The 14177-nt window shown below is 45.5% G+C and overlaps 1 protein-coding gene across 1 annotated transcript in view; it reads right to left on the reverse strand.

The window, feature by feature from the left end:
* The window catches only part of LOC141147921 (uncharacterized), an 80068-nt gene that overhangs the window by 13630 nt on the left and 52261 nt on the right, over positions 1–14177 (reverse strand). The window contains exon 6 of the mRNA XM_073635079.1: positions 5697–5743. Within this exon, the coding sequence (XP_073491180.1) occupies positions 5697–5743 (47 nt within the window). The remainder of the gene's footprint in view (positions 1–5696; positions 5744–14177) is intronic.

Consider the following 14177-nt stretch of genomic DNA (forward strand, 5'->3'; position numbering starts at 1 on the left):
TGAATGTTTGCCAGACAATCATGAGAGCTGTTGAACCAGGTCTCTGAAATTCCCACAAAATCCAAATCCTCCTTGTACAACAGTATCTCTAGTTCACCCATCTTGTCCGCCAGGCTCCTGGCATTGGTGAACATGCCACATAGTTTAGACCGGTCGCATATTGTCCTCGTATTGGGTGTTTCAAGATTGCAACTAGGACTTGCTACTATACTCACCTTGTGTTTTTGTGCCTTGGTTAACCTATCACTAATGCCCCCAATACTACCTTCTGGAATATCTTCCGCGCTGGCTATCACTGTCTCTGGACTCTCCCCCCATCGCCTAGTTTAAAAACCCCTCTAACTTTTTGGCCATCTTCATTCCCAGCAGGTCTGCACCCTCCTCATTTAGGTGCAGTCCGTCCCTTCTATAGTACCGGTTACCGACTGAGAAGTCGGCCCAGTCCTCCAGGAACCCAAACCCCTCCTTACTACACCAGCTCTTCAGCCACTTGTTTACTTCCCTAATCTCCCTCTGCCTTTCTGGTGTGGCTCGATGTACCGGTAGTATTCCTGAGAACACTACCTTGTCAGCTTGGAAAAGTAAAGAAGAGAAACTGGCAGGATCACCCAGGATTTGTGCACTAAAGAAGAAATTCAACTACCAGAGGCTACATTTTCACACACCTACATAGAATGAAATACAGTAAAACCTTGGATTGAGAGTACAGGCATACCCCACTTTTAAGTACACAATGGAGTTTATTTACTAAAGCTGGAAAGTGCAAAATCAGGCTCACTTCTGCATAGAAACCAATGAGCTTCTAACCCCAGCTTGCTCAATTAAGTTTTGGTAATAAAACCTGGAAGCTCATTGGTTTCTATGCAGAACTGAGCCTGATTTTGCACTTTCCAGCTTTAGTAAATAAACCCCATTGTGTACTTAAAAGTGGGGTATGGCTGTAACTTGGTCTGAGAGTGGTATGCAAAACAAGCAACATTTTTATATAAATTTGATAAATATTAATGCCTTTTTTAAAACTTGATATACAAGCGATGTCTTGATATACAGTGGAATCTTGGATTACAAGCATAGTCAGTTCCGGGAGAATGCTTGTAATCCAAAGAACTTGCATATCAAAGCGAGTTTCCCCATAGAAGTCATGGAAACGAAGATAATATGTTCCACATTGACTTCTATGTCATGCAATACTGCATGTGGCCAGAGGTGGGGGGGCGCCGGAGAGACCTGGAAAAACTCGGAGACTGTTCGGCTTCACCCGGAAACCCTTGGAAAGGCTCAGAAACACTCGGGAACTGAGTATTTCCGAGTGTTTCTGAGTATTTCCGAATGGCTCCACTTGCAGGAGGGAGAGAGGTGAGGGGAAGGACTCGCTGTCCCCTATTCCAATACAATTCCCGGCCGGACATCCACTTTAGTGTATTATATAGAAAATAAAAATAATCCCCATAGCGTGACTCCATTTTGATTTTTTTATTTGTAAATAATAATAAAAAGTCCAAGGAGTACGACTGAATAACCAATAAAAATTAAAAACTAATGTTTTAAAAACAGGAGAGGGAGCTCGCAGGCTCTCTTCCTCTCCACGTGACACGGGGAAGCAGCGCTGCCTAGGACCGCCGCTTGCGCTCCACCGGTCGAATATCCGGAACCACGATCGTAAGGCGGGACTATCTTGGCACGCACAACGTCACATCCTGCGATCGTGGTTCCGGATATTCGACCGGTGGAACGCAAGCGGCGGTCCTAGGCAGCGCTGCTTCCCCGTGTCGCGTGGAGAGGAAGAGCCTGCGAGCTCCCTCTCCTGTTTTTAAAACATTAGTTTTTAATTTTTTTTTGGTTATTCAGTCGTACTCCTTGGACTTTTTATTATTATTTACAAATAAAATATTCAAAACGGAGTCACGCTTTGTGGATTATTTTTATTTTCTATATAATACACTAAAGTGGATGTCCGGCCGGGAATTGTATTGGAATAGGGGACAGCGAGTCCTTCCCCTCACCTCCCTCCCTCCTGCGAGTGGATGACCCAGATTGGGCTACTTGAAATTGGAAGGACATCGGCACCTGAGGAATCGGAAGGACATTGACACCTGGGGAATAACATCTCACGCTCATACCCCTGCAGGGGCAGAGCGCTCCGGTGAGTGCAATCACATCAGGGGGAGATGTTAATAACTACTGCACGGTTTTCTATTACAAAGGAGGAATTCTTTTGGAAGATACGTTATATCACCTTTATGAACATTTTTTGCTGTACACCATATGGGACTTTCTCTTGATACATAGTCAGCTGACGATTTGTTATAAGAATATATTATATATATTTTTAGTTTGTTTAGGTTTTTTGCACAACATTGCACAGTGGTTTGAATACCACATTATTCATTTAGTATATTTTTGCACTTGTCACTTTGGACTCTTACACAGAGGGTTGATTTTATACAAGACTTATCAGCACAAGGCATTCAGTATTTATATAATTTTTCAGTTTTTTCAATATATGGGATTATGACTGTGCCAATGTATTTACATACAGTCTACAATTTTTTCTTGCACTAATTAGCACTTATCACTTTATATTTTTAACCACCTCAATACTGGGCACTTTCACCCCCTTCCTTCCCAGACCAATTTTCAGCTTTCAGCGCTCTCACACTTTCAATGACAATTGCGCGGTCATGCAATGCTGTACTCAAATTAAATTTTTATCATTTTGTTCACACAAATAGAGCTTTCTTTTGGTGGTATTGATTCACGACTCCGTTTTTTATTTTTTGCGATATAAGCGAAAAAAGAGCGGACATTTGGAAAAAAAAACAATATTTTCTTCTTTCTATTTTAAAAGAAATCCAATAAAATCGAACTTTGTCATAAATTTAAGCCAAAATGTATTCTGCTACATGTTTTTGGTAAAAAAAAATCCCGTTAAGTGTATAATAATTGGTTCGTGTGATCACGGACACATGTGCGCAAATGATCATGCACAGATGTGCGCAGGTGACATATGTGTGCAGATAATCATTGGGACATGTGATTTTACTGGGACATATGTGGGGGACAGGTGTTTTTACTATGTGGGGACAGTGTTTTGGGGACGTGTTTTGGGGACATTGTGTGTTTACTTTGTGTATACTTTGTGTTTTTACTTGTGTGTGGGGACAATAGTGTTTACATCACATGACGGCTGTTATTCGACGCGGCCGTCATGTGATCAGGAGGGGCAATCGCAGAGCCCTCCTGCCGATCGGAGACGCGCCATGTCCAGGTGACACGAGTGCATCGGGATCGTGCCGCTGCGCGGGCACGATCCCGCTCCTTCTGAGGGATGTTCCTAAACGTCCACTCAGAAGGAGAGATAGCCCACCCGGCCGTTTATGTGCAGTGGCCGGGTGGGAAGTAGATAATATACACCATTGTATTGATTTTTTATTGATTTATTTTATTTTATTATTACACTGCCAATTTACACTTGTGGGGAGATTGAACCATCGCACTGGTGCACCCGTCACTTTAGAAAGTAGATTAATTGTATATCGACACTCCCTCTTCATAACACAGCGTCACTCCCTATTTTCTGGTCTCATTCTCTCGGGGTTTCACTGAGGTGTTCCCTACTTACATAGGGGGGCAGCAGTCGTTCAAATATCCTGAAGCGCAGATCCATTGATAAATAATTATAATCTATTTATATGGACTATAAACTAAAGGATTTATGAAAAAATGGTTGTGGAACAAATCCTTTGAGTTTCTATTATTTCTTATGGGGAAATTAACTTTGATATAAAAGTGCTTTGGATTACAAGCATGTTTACGGAAGAAATTATGCTCGCAATCCAAGGTTTTACTGTACACGTATTTGCAATAAAAAATGTTACCATACATTTTACTAAAGTAGTAGAGGCTGTTCACTTAGATAGGTGAAATTGCACTTAGCTGAACCTCATTTGCTAAGCTGTGTTCCCTTGTGCTTGTAAAGACATAATTTGGTAGTCTGTGTTCATTGAATCCACTGTCATATGCAGGACCACTAGGCAAACTAGGCAGCAACCTAGGGCGCACTGCTGCCTAGGGTGTCAAGCAACCTACTCTCTTCTCTCTGCAGCAAGCAACTAAATGTCAGCATCAGCAGCAACCGCCGCCCTGTTCGCACATAGTGTCAGAGGTGCAGTGGCGGCGGAGGAATGTGTCTGTGTCCTTACTCCTGAATTAATGGAAAAAAGCAAGCATTCATTGATGGGCGCTGGAGAGGCTGAATTTGATGGGCACTGGAGAGGCTGAATTTGATGGGCTCTGGTGAGGCTGCATTTGATGGGTGCTGGAGAGGCTGCATTTGATGGGCTCTGGTGAGGCTGCATTTGATGGGCTCTGGTGAGCCAGCGTTTGATGGGCACTGGTGAGGCTGCATTTGATGGGCACTGGAGAGATTGCATTTGATGGGCTGTGGTGAGGCTGCATTTGATGGGTGCTGGAGAGGCTGCATTTGATGGGCTCTGGTGAGGCTGCATTTGATGGGCACAGGTGAGGCTGCATTGATGGGCTCTGGTGAGGCTGCATTTGATGGGCACTGGTGAGGCTGCATTTGATGGGCTCTGGAGAGGCTGCATTTGATGGGTGCTGGAGAGGCTGCACTTGATGGGTTCTGGTGAGGCTGCATTTTATGGGCACTGGTGAGGCTGCATTTGATGGGCTCTGGTGAGGCTGCATTTAATGGGCACTGTTGAGGCTGCATTTGATGGGCTCTGGTGAGGCTGCATTTGATGGGCACAGGTGAGGCTGCATTTGATGGGCACAGGTGAGGCTGCATTTGATGGGTGTTGGTAGGCTGCATTGATGGGCTCTGGTAAGGCTGCTTTTGATGGGCACTGGTGAGGCTGCATTTGATGGGCACTGGTGTGGTTATATTTGATGGGCACTGGTAAGCTGCATTTGATGGGCACTGGTGAGGCTGCATTTGATGGGCTCTGATGAGGCAGCATTTGATGGGCACTGGTGAGGCTATATTTGATGGGCATGGGTAAGCTGCATTTGATGGGCACTGGTGAGGCTGCATTTGATGGGCACTGGTGAGGCTGCATTTGATGAGTGCAGGAGAGGCTGCATTTGATGGGCGCTGGTAGGCTGCATTAATGGGTGCTGGTAGGCTGCATTGATGGGCGCTGGTAGGCTGCATTGATGGGCTCTTGTGAGGCTGCATTTGATGGGCACTGGTGAGGCTGCATTTGATGGGTGCTGGTGAGGCTGCATTTGATGGGCGCTGGTGAGGCTGCATTTGATGGGCGCTGGAGAGGCTGCATTTGATGGGCACTGGTGAGGCTGAATTTGATGGGCACTGATAAGCTGCATTTGATGGGCACTGGTGAGGCTGCATTTGATGGGCACTGGTGAGGCTGCATTTGATGGGCGCTGGTGAGGCAGCATTTGATGGGCGCTGGTGAGGCTGCATTTGATGGGTGCTTCATTAAAAAGGTGGGGTATACATGGACAGGGCAAAGGGGTGGAGTCAAGGAGGCGAGGCAAAATTAGGTTTTGCCTAGGGTGTCAAAAATCCTTGCGCCAGCCCTGGTCATATGAGCAAAAGCGTTCAAGTCAAGTCCAGTAAAGTGTGGGACTTTCATCTGTATAGTGCTGACTTTCCTTATTTCCTATATGGAAAAAACATTTATAAATAAATACATTGGAGAGGCTTTACCTACATTAGCTTTAACTGTGTCTGTATTTTGTTCTTTACTTGCATTTAGCTCTAGAAAATAAAAAATAATGACAACAACAGTAATAATATTATAACAAATATTAAAACATTACACTAATAACAATTTACATTCCACAAACATGTGCATTTGACAGTGATATGGTGAGATGAACAACTGTCTTTTTTATTTTTTTGCTGCTATAATTAGTCATAAATAGCAGCATAATTAATTTATATTCTACCATACATCATGGAATACATCAAAGAGAATTTGTTTTTAAATTTCCCTTATGCAAGAAACTTAATATTAATTTTTAACCCCTTAAGGACCAAGCCTATTTTTGACACTTGTTGTTTAGAAGTTAACCACTTGCCGACCAGCCGCCATAAAATATTATAAGGCGGCAGGTTGGCACGTTCCTGCGAATCGCTTTAGCTATACGGCGGCTCCTTTAAGAGCCATAGCAGGCACGCGTGCATGTGGCCGGCGGGCGCGAGAGTCAGAAAAGGGATTTGTGTATGTAAACACACAAATCCCCATTATGTCAGGAGAGGAGAGACAGAGAGACAGAAGTAGGAACAGAGAGGGAACATGAGGGAACACATTGATCGCATCCTAGTGTTAACCTCTTCCCTGCCAGTGACATTTATACAGTAATCAGTGCATTTTCATAGCACAGATCACTGTATAAATGTCACTGGACCCAAAAAAGTGTCAAAAGTGTCAGATTTGTCCACCGCAATGTCGCAGTCCCGCTAAATATCACCATTACTAGTAAAAAATAAATAAATAATAAAAATGCCATAAATCTATCTCCTATTTTCTAGACGCTATAACTTTTGTGCAAACCAATCAATATACGCTTATTGCGATTTTTTTTTTACTAAAAATATGTAAAAGAATATATATCGGCCTAAACTGAGGAAAAAATATAGTTTTTTTTACATATTTTTTGGGGGTATTTATTATAGCAAAACGTAAAAAATAATTTTTTTTTTTTCAAAATTGTCACTCTTTTTTGTGTTTAAAGCACAAGAAATATAAACCACAGAGGTGATCAAATACCACCAAAAGAAAGATCTATTTGTGGGGAAAAAAAGGACATCAATTTTATTTGGGTACACCGGCGCATGACCACGCAACTGTCAGTTAAAATGACGCAGTGCCGTATCGCAAAAAATGGCCTGGTCATTAAGGGGGCAAATCCTTCTGGTCCTTAAGTGGTTAAAATCTTTTTTTTTTTTTTTTGCTAGAAAATTACTTAGAACCCCCAAACATTATTTGTTAGCTTATAGTTTTAAAGACAGAAGGTTTTTTTTTTTATCTAGGCATTCTATGCATTAAGATAAAAAACCTTCTGTATGCAACAGCCACCCCTAATACTTACCCGAGGTCCATCTCGATCCAGCAATGTTTTAGGAGTGTCTCAGCTTCCCTGGACTCCCCTCCTCATTGGCTGAAACAGCAACATTGGCTCCCACTGCTGTCAATCAAAGTCTGTCAGCCAATGAAGAAAGAAAGGGGGTGGAGCTGGGCCGCAGCTCTGTGTCTGAATGGACACAGGGAACTGTGGCTTGGCTCAAGTGCCCCATAGCAAGCTGCTTGCTGTGGGGGCACTCAGCAGTAGGGATGAGCTTCTTGTTCGAGTCGAACCCATGTTCGTCTCGAACATCGGCTGTTCGATCATTCGCCAAATTGCAAACGATATGGGCCGTTCGCGCCAAATTCGTGTGGCGCGTCACGGCCCATAATTCACTGCGGCAGTGCATTGCTGGCTGATGATTGGCCAAGCATGCACTATGACCCGCATGTTTGGCCAATCACAGCGCCGTCGGTAGAGAGAGCTGTAATTGGCCAAGGCCAATTATGGCTCAGGGGGTTTAGAACACGCCCCACACTATATAAGGTCGCCTGCACAGCGGCCCTGTGTAGTGTGTTCTGGCGTGCTTAGATAGAGAGAGAGAGACAGTGTCATTACATTTGAGTTAGCTAGATTAGGCAGGGCAGTCAGTGAGTTACCTGCACTTATAGTGTATTGTGTATATATATGCATCCCAGGTGTTGCATATACACTGTATTCAGTTTAGCTAGATCCGTTCCTGTTATCTTCCTACTGACAGGCAGGCTTGTCTTGTTACAGTATATACAGCTACCTGAAGAAAATTGCTGGTGTTCTTTTAATCCTATTAGTACCACAGTCAAGCAGCTAGACTATTTACAGTTAGTGTAGTGTGTCCTCCTCACAGTGTTCAGCTAAAACTACAAGTTAGTGTAGTGAGGCCTCTGCACAGTGTTCAGCTAAAGCAACAAGTTAGTGTAGTGCATCCTCCTCACAGTGTTCAGTTAAAGCTACAAGTTAGTTTAGTGTGACCTCTGCACAGTGTTCAGCTAAAGCTACAAGTTAGTGTAGTGCGTCCTGCTCACAGTGTTCAGCTAAAACTACAAGTTAGTGCAGTGCGACCTCTGCACAGTGTTCAGCTAAAGCTACAAGTTAGTGTAGTGAGACCTCTGCACAGTGTTCAGCTAAAGCTACAAGTTAGTGTAGTGAGACCTCTGCACAGTGTTCAGCTAAAGCTACAAGTTAGTGTAGTGCGTCCTCCTCACAGTGTTCAGCTAAACCTACAAGTTATTTTTTGCAAGCTCTGCACAGTGTTCAGCTAAAGCTACCTGTAGAAGTTTGGTGGTGTTTTCCTGATCCTATCACTACTGCAGGTAGCTAAATAAGCTACAAGTTAGTGTAGTGCGAGCTCTGCGCAGTGTTCACCTAAAGCTATCTGTAGAAGGTTGGTGGTGTTTTCCTGATCCTATCACTTCTGAAGGGCAGCTAAACAAGCTACAAGTTATTTTTTGGTGAGCTCTGCACAGTGTTCACCTAAAGCTACCTGTAGAAGGTTGGTGGTGTTTTCCTGATCTTATCACTACCGCAGGCAGCTAAATAAGCTACAAGTTAGTTTTTTGTGAGCTCTGCACAGTGTTCAGCTAAAGCTACCTGTAGAAGGTTGGTGGTGTTCTCATACTACAGGCAGGCAGTTGATTTTGCTAGCTGAAGTATCAGTATATATATATATATATATATATATATATATATATATATATATATATATAATATATATAAATATATATATCCCAGCTTAGTGCAGCTACAGGCCATTAGTATGTCTGGAATGCCAACAAGGAGAGGCAGACAGTCACAAGCCAATAAAAGAGGGCAAGCAGGCTCTGTGTCTAGAGGCAACAGTGCTGGTCGTGGAGACGGTGCATCCTCATCAGCACGTGGCCGTGGGACACGCTTGGCCTTTTTTTCGGCAGCTGGCCGTGTTGAGCCGCAACATGCGGAAGACTTGGTCGAGTGGATGACCAAGCTGTCCTCATCCTCTCTCACCCATGCCCAGGGCACTTTGTCTGGCAAAGCAGCGGCCTCTTCTCTCGGCTCAATGTCATCAGTGACTCCTTCCCTAGCCCCACCATGTCCTCCTGAGGAGTCCCTCGAACTGTTTGACCACAGTGTTGGGTACATGCTCCAGGAGGATGCCCAGCGTTTGGAAGGCTCTGATGATGATACTGAGGTAGATGAAGGCAGTAACGTGAGCACGGACGGAGGGGCTGCCCAAGAAGGACAGCAATCTGGCAGTCATGCTCCCCCTGCTGCAGCATACTGCCAGGTTTGCTCCAGTGATGAGGAGGGAGGGGATGATGAGGTCACTGACTCAACGTGGGTGCCTGATAGGAGAGAGGAGGAGGAGGAGGCGGCACATCACCAACGAGGCAGGATGCCCTCCAGGGGTCAGCCTAAGGGCAGCACACTGACTGCATCACACCCCAAAGCTCCGCATGTGCAGGGCACTGCAGTCTCTGCACGTTATTCAAAAAGTTCTTTGGTGTGGGCCTTTTTTGAGACGAGTGCATCAGATCGCACCTCTGCTATTTGCAACATATGTCTCAAGCGTATTTTGCGTGGCCAAAACATCTCCCGCTTGGGACCACATGCTTGACCAGACATATGTTGACCTGCCATGCAGTTCGTTGGCAAGCGTATTTAAAAGACCCACACCAAAGAACAAAGAGGACCTCTCCTTGCTCCTCATCAGCTGAGATCTCCAACCCCACTATACCTTCATTCCTCTCTGAGACCTGCACTGAGAGGAATGAAGGTATAGAATTAGGTGTGTCACAGCCAAGTACTTGTGGGCATTCTGCTTTTGGTACACCAACATCAGATTGTACCAGCAAATTTCCCTGCCCCAGCTACTGCACCACCGAAAGAAGTTTGCTCCCAGCCATCCACATGCCCAGCGGTTGAATGCTAGCTTGGCAAAATTGCTAGCACTTCAACTGCTGCCTTTTCAGTTGGTAGACTCTGTCCCCTTCCGTGAGTTTGTGGAATGTGCGGTTCCTCAGTGGCAGGTACCCAAACGCCACTTTTTCTCACAGGAGGCGATTCCGGCTCTCTACCGGCATGTGGAAGGCAATATCTTGGCCTCGCTGGACAGGGCGGTCAGCGGTAAGGTGCATATTACCGCTGACTCATGGTCCAGCAGGCATGGACAGGGATGTTACCTAAGTTTCACCGTGCATTGGGTGATTCTGCTGGCAGCTGGGAAGGATTCAGGACAAGGTGCAGTAGTGTTGGAGGTTGTTCCGCCACCACGCCTCCAAAATGCCACTACTAATGATTGTGACACACCTCTCTCCACCACCCCCTCCTCTTCTTCTTCCTCCATGGCCTCTTCCTGTGCTTTGTCCTCGGAACCAGTGGTGCTCCGTAGCTGTTCAAGGGGCTACGTAAGTATGCAGGCCAAAAGATGCCATGCGGTGCTTGAGCTGGTGTGCTTGGGGGACAGGAGCCACACTGGGGCAGAGGTTCTGTCAGCTCTGCAGGGGCAGGTTCAGAGGTGGTTGACGCCACGCCAACTTAAGGCAGGAATGGTGGTTTGCGACAATGGCACCAACCTCCTCTCTGCCCTCCGACAGGGACAAATGACCCATGTGCCCTGTTTGGCTCACGTCCTTAACTTGGTGGTGCAGTGGTTCTTGGGCAGGTACCCGGGCTTACAGGATATCCTGAGGCAGGCCAGGAAAGTCTGTGTGCATTTCCACCGGTCATATAATGCCAGTGTTTGGCTGGCAGACCTCCAAAAGGAGTTTAACCTGCCCAAGAACCGCCTAATCTGTGACATGCCCACCAGGTGGAACTCAACGTTGGCCATGCTGCAGCGGCTGCACATGCAGCAGAGGGCCATCAATGAGTACCTGTGCGACTATGGCACCAGGACAGGGTCAGGGAGCTTGTTTTTTTTTCCCCACACCAGTGGGCCATGATCAGGGATGCATGCACTGTCCTGTCACCATTTGAGGAGGCCACGAGGATGTTGAGCAGTGACAGTGCATGCATCAGTGACACTGTCCCCCTTGTCCACCTGTTGGAGCACACGCTGTGTGGAATAATGGAGAGGGCACTTGAGGCGGAACAGAGGCAGGAAGAGGAGGACTTCCTTAGCTCTCAAGGCCCCCTTTATCCAGACAGTGTTCCTGCGTGCCCATTGATCACACAGGAAGAGGACGAGGAGGAGGAGGAGGAGGATTGTGTCAGTATGGAGGTGGAGCTTGGCATCAGCAGCAGTCTTTAAGGGATCAGTCCCAAGAAACACATGGACTTGTACATGGCTGGGAGGAGGTGGTTGCCGACCATGTCGTCCTTAGTGACCCAGAGGACTCCGGACCGAATGCCTCAGCAAACCTACGCTGCATGGCCTCCCTGATCCTGCAAAGCCTGCGTAAGGATCCTCGTATTTGTGGTATCAAGGAGAAGGACCAAAACTGGCTGACAACCCTCCTTGATCCACGTTACAAGGGTAAGGTTGCGGACCTTATCTTGCCATCGCAGAGGGAGCAGAGGATGAAACATCTTCGGGAGGCCTTGCAGAAAGGTCTGTGCAACGCGTTCTCAGAGACTGGGAGGTTACATAGTTACATAGTTAAATAGTAGGTGAGGTTGAAAAAAGACACAAGTCCATCAAGTCCAACCTATGTGTGTGATTATGTAAACAAACTCCTGTTTCTGGACAACGTGTTGCTGAGGCTTTGGTCAGTCAAAGAAGGAGCGGTGGAGAAGGAGGCCGTCTGACCGATGCGTTCAGACAATTTTTTGGTCTGTAGCCCCAAGGTATGATCGGTTCCAGCAACCATCGCCAGCGTCTGTTTTACATGGTGCAGGAATACCTAGGGGCAAGATCTGAGTTGGACACCTTTCCCACCGAAAATCCTCTGGGTTACTAGGTCTTGAGGATGGATCAATGGCAAGAGCTTGCACAGTATGCAATTGAGCTACTGGCCTGTCCTGCATCCAGCGTTCTTTCAGAACGCACAATCAGTGCTGCTGGAGGCTTTGTAATCGATCACAGGGTGCGTCTGTCCACTGACTCGGTCGATCGACTGACCTTCATAAAAATGAATCAGTCTTGGATCACCACCAGCTACCAAGCACTTGATGCTGATGTAACTGAACAATTTTTTTTGAAATGTCAGATCCCTTCAAGACTGCCTATGCTGATGCTGAGTGACTATCCTGAGTAATTATCCTCTTCCTCCTCAATGATTACGCTGATAGCTTGTAAGAACATTTTTGGTTCTGGGTGCCAGCACCAGTGCCTAAGGCCCAATTTTTCAGCCCCTGTTTAACAGGGGCGTGTAATTACAATTTTTGATGCAATACTTTGCAGCAGGGCTCGTTCCTGTGTTCCAACTAGAGTATCTGTGAGTGAAGAGTAAGTGCCAGAGTAGCACAAGAACTGTTGTGCCCCGGATTGCTCTTTCTCCAAAGGTCAATCAACCCTGCCTCTTTAAGAAACTGGCCCATTCGAATTCTGTGCAAACCCTGTCCCTTTTTTCCTGGGGGAAATCTATCTATTTCTTTATTTATTACAACATTAAAATCCCCAACTGCGATAATAGGAATATTCGGTTTGTCAACTATAAACTCCAGTAAACAATATAGGACTTCTAATTTGAAAGGTGGAGGGTTATAAATGTTTGCTAGTATGTATTCCTGGTTCCCTATTATGCAGTGCAAGAAAATATACCGACCCCCAACATCTATATTGCATTGCCTGCAGGTAAACACTACCTTTCTCCCAATTAGCACCACCACCCCCCTAGAATAAGAGGTGTGTACCGCATGGAACTGACACCGATATTTTTTATTTCTTATTTGAGTTTTAGTGTCCCTAGTCAGGTGCGTCTCCTGCAGACAAGCAATATCCACTTTAAAAGTATCTAACATATCAAATATCAGTGCTCTTTTAGCAGGAGTACCCATCCCCCTGACATTCCATGAGCCTATCTTTAATCCCATTGATTAATCTGGGGTGAGGTTGTCACAAAAGGAAAGAAGAAGAGCAAATAGAAACCAGACATACGCCCTATATACCTTTAAGGGGAAAATCCCATCTAAACATACTACTCTTGTAAGACTTCCTATCATATTAACTTCCTAATTCTATCCAACCCCATTTCTCCTTGTACCACATTTACCCAGATGTAGGAATGCTCCTCCATATTCAAAAATTAATGACCCTATTTTAACACACAGAATTTTATTTTTTTTTTTTCATATCATACGTGTCCCAATATTTAACCAGCGTACCGATTATCTCACTACAAACCTTAATATTATACCCATATTTATCTGCATCCTATGTGTCTTTGTATAGTCCAGCGTACCATACATTATCTTTTCATTTAGTGTGCGGCTTAATACCCTATATTGTGTTCTACTTTTTCCATACCCTTTACCCCCACCCCACCTCACCAACCTACCCCAATTTTCCCACCCACCTTCCCCCCCCATCCTTCCCATACCACTCTAGGTTACCCCTAAGGGCTTTTTTAATGGCCAACCCATACCCACCTACCCTTCCATAACACACCCCTCCCCCAGCCTCATCAACCCTCCCCACCTCCCCCCCTCCCTCCATATACTCAAGAAAAAAATTATTATAACCACCCCCCATCTCAAGAATAGACCTTATATTGGGTAATGACTTGGCTGCTCATACAGGTAGAGATATAATTTACCAACCCAGGGGGGTATCGGACCATTCATTGGTGACAGTCAAGATGGACACTGGGATGAACAAACGGTGTGGCATATGGAAGCTGAACCCAATATGGTTCGAGATATTTGAGGACCCAAATGAGATCACAACCAGGTTGAGGGAGTTCATAGGCTTAAATGAGGCCTCCACAGCAAGAGGGGTAATGTGGGATGCCCTGAAGGCTTACTTGAGTGGTTTATTGATCCAGCAGGTCTCAAGAATAAAAAAGCATCATCGGTCGGGGAAGAGAAGGCCAGGGAGGAGTTAAGAGCAGCAGAAAGGGAGCTTGTGAAAGTACCATCCCCGGAAAATCACCAAAAATGGGAGAATAAACAGCTAACATATAAAGAGGTAATGATTAGGAAATCCGAAAATTAGAGGTTATTTCAAA

This window comes from Aquarana catesbeiana, linkage group LG06 (assembly GCF_042186555.1).
Source record: "Aquarana catesbeiana isolate 2022-GZ linkage group LG06, ASM4218655v1, whole genome shotgun sequence".
Taxonomy (NCBI): domain Eukaryota; kingdom Metazoa; phylum Chordata; class Amphibia; order Anura; family Ranidae; genus Aquarana; species Aquarana catesbeiana.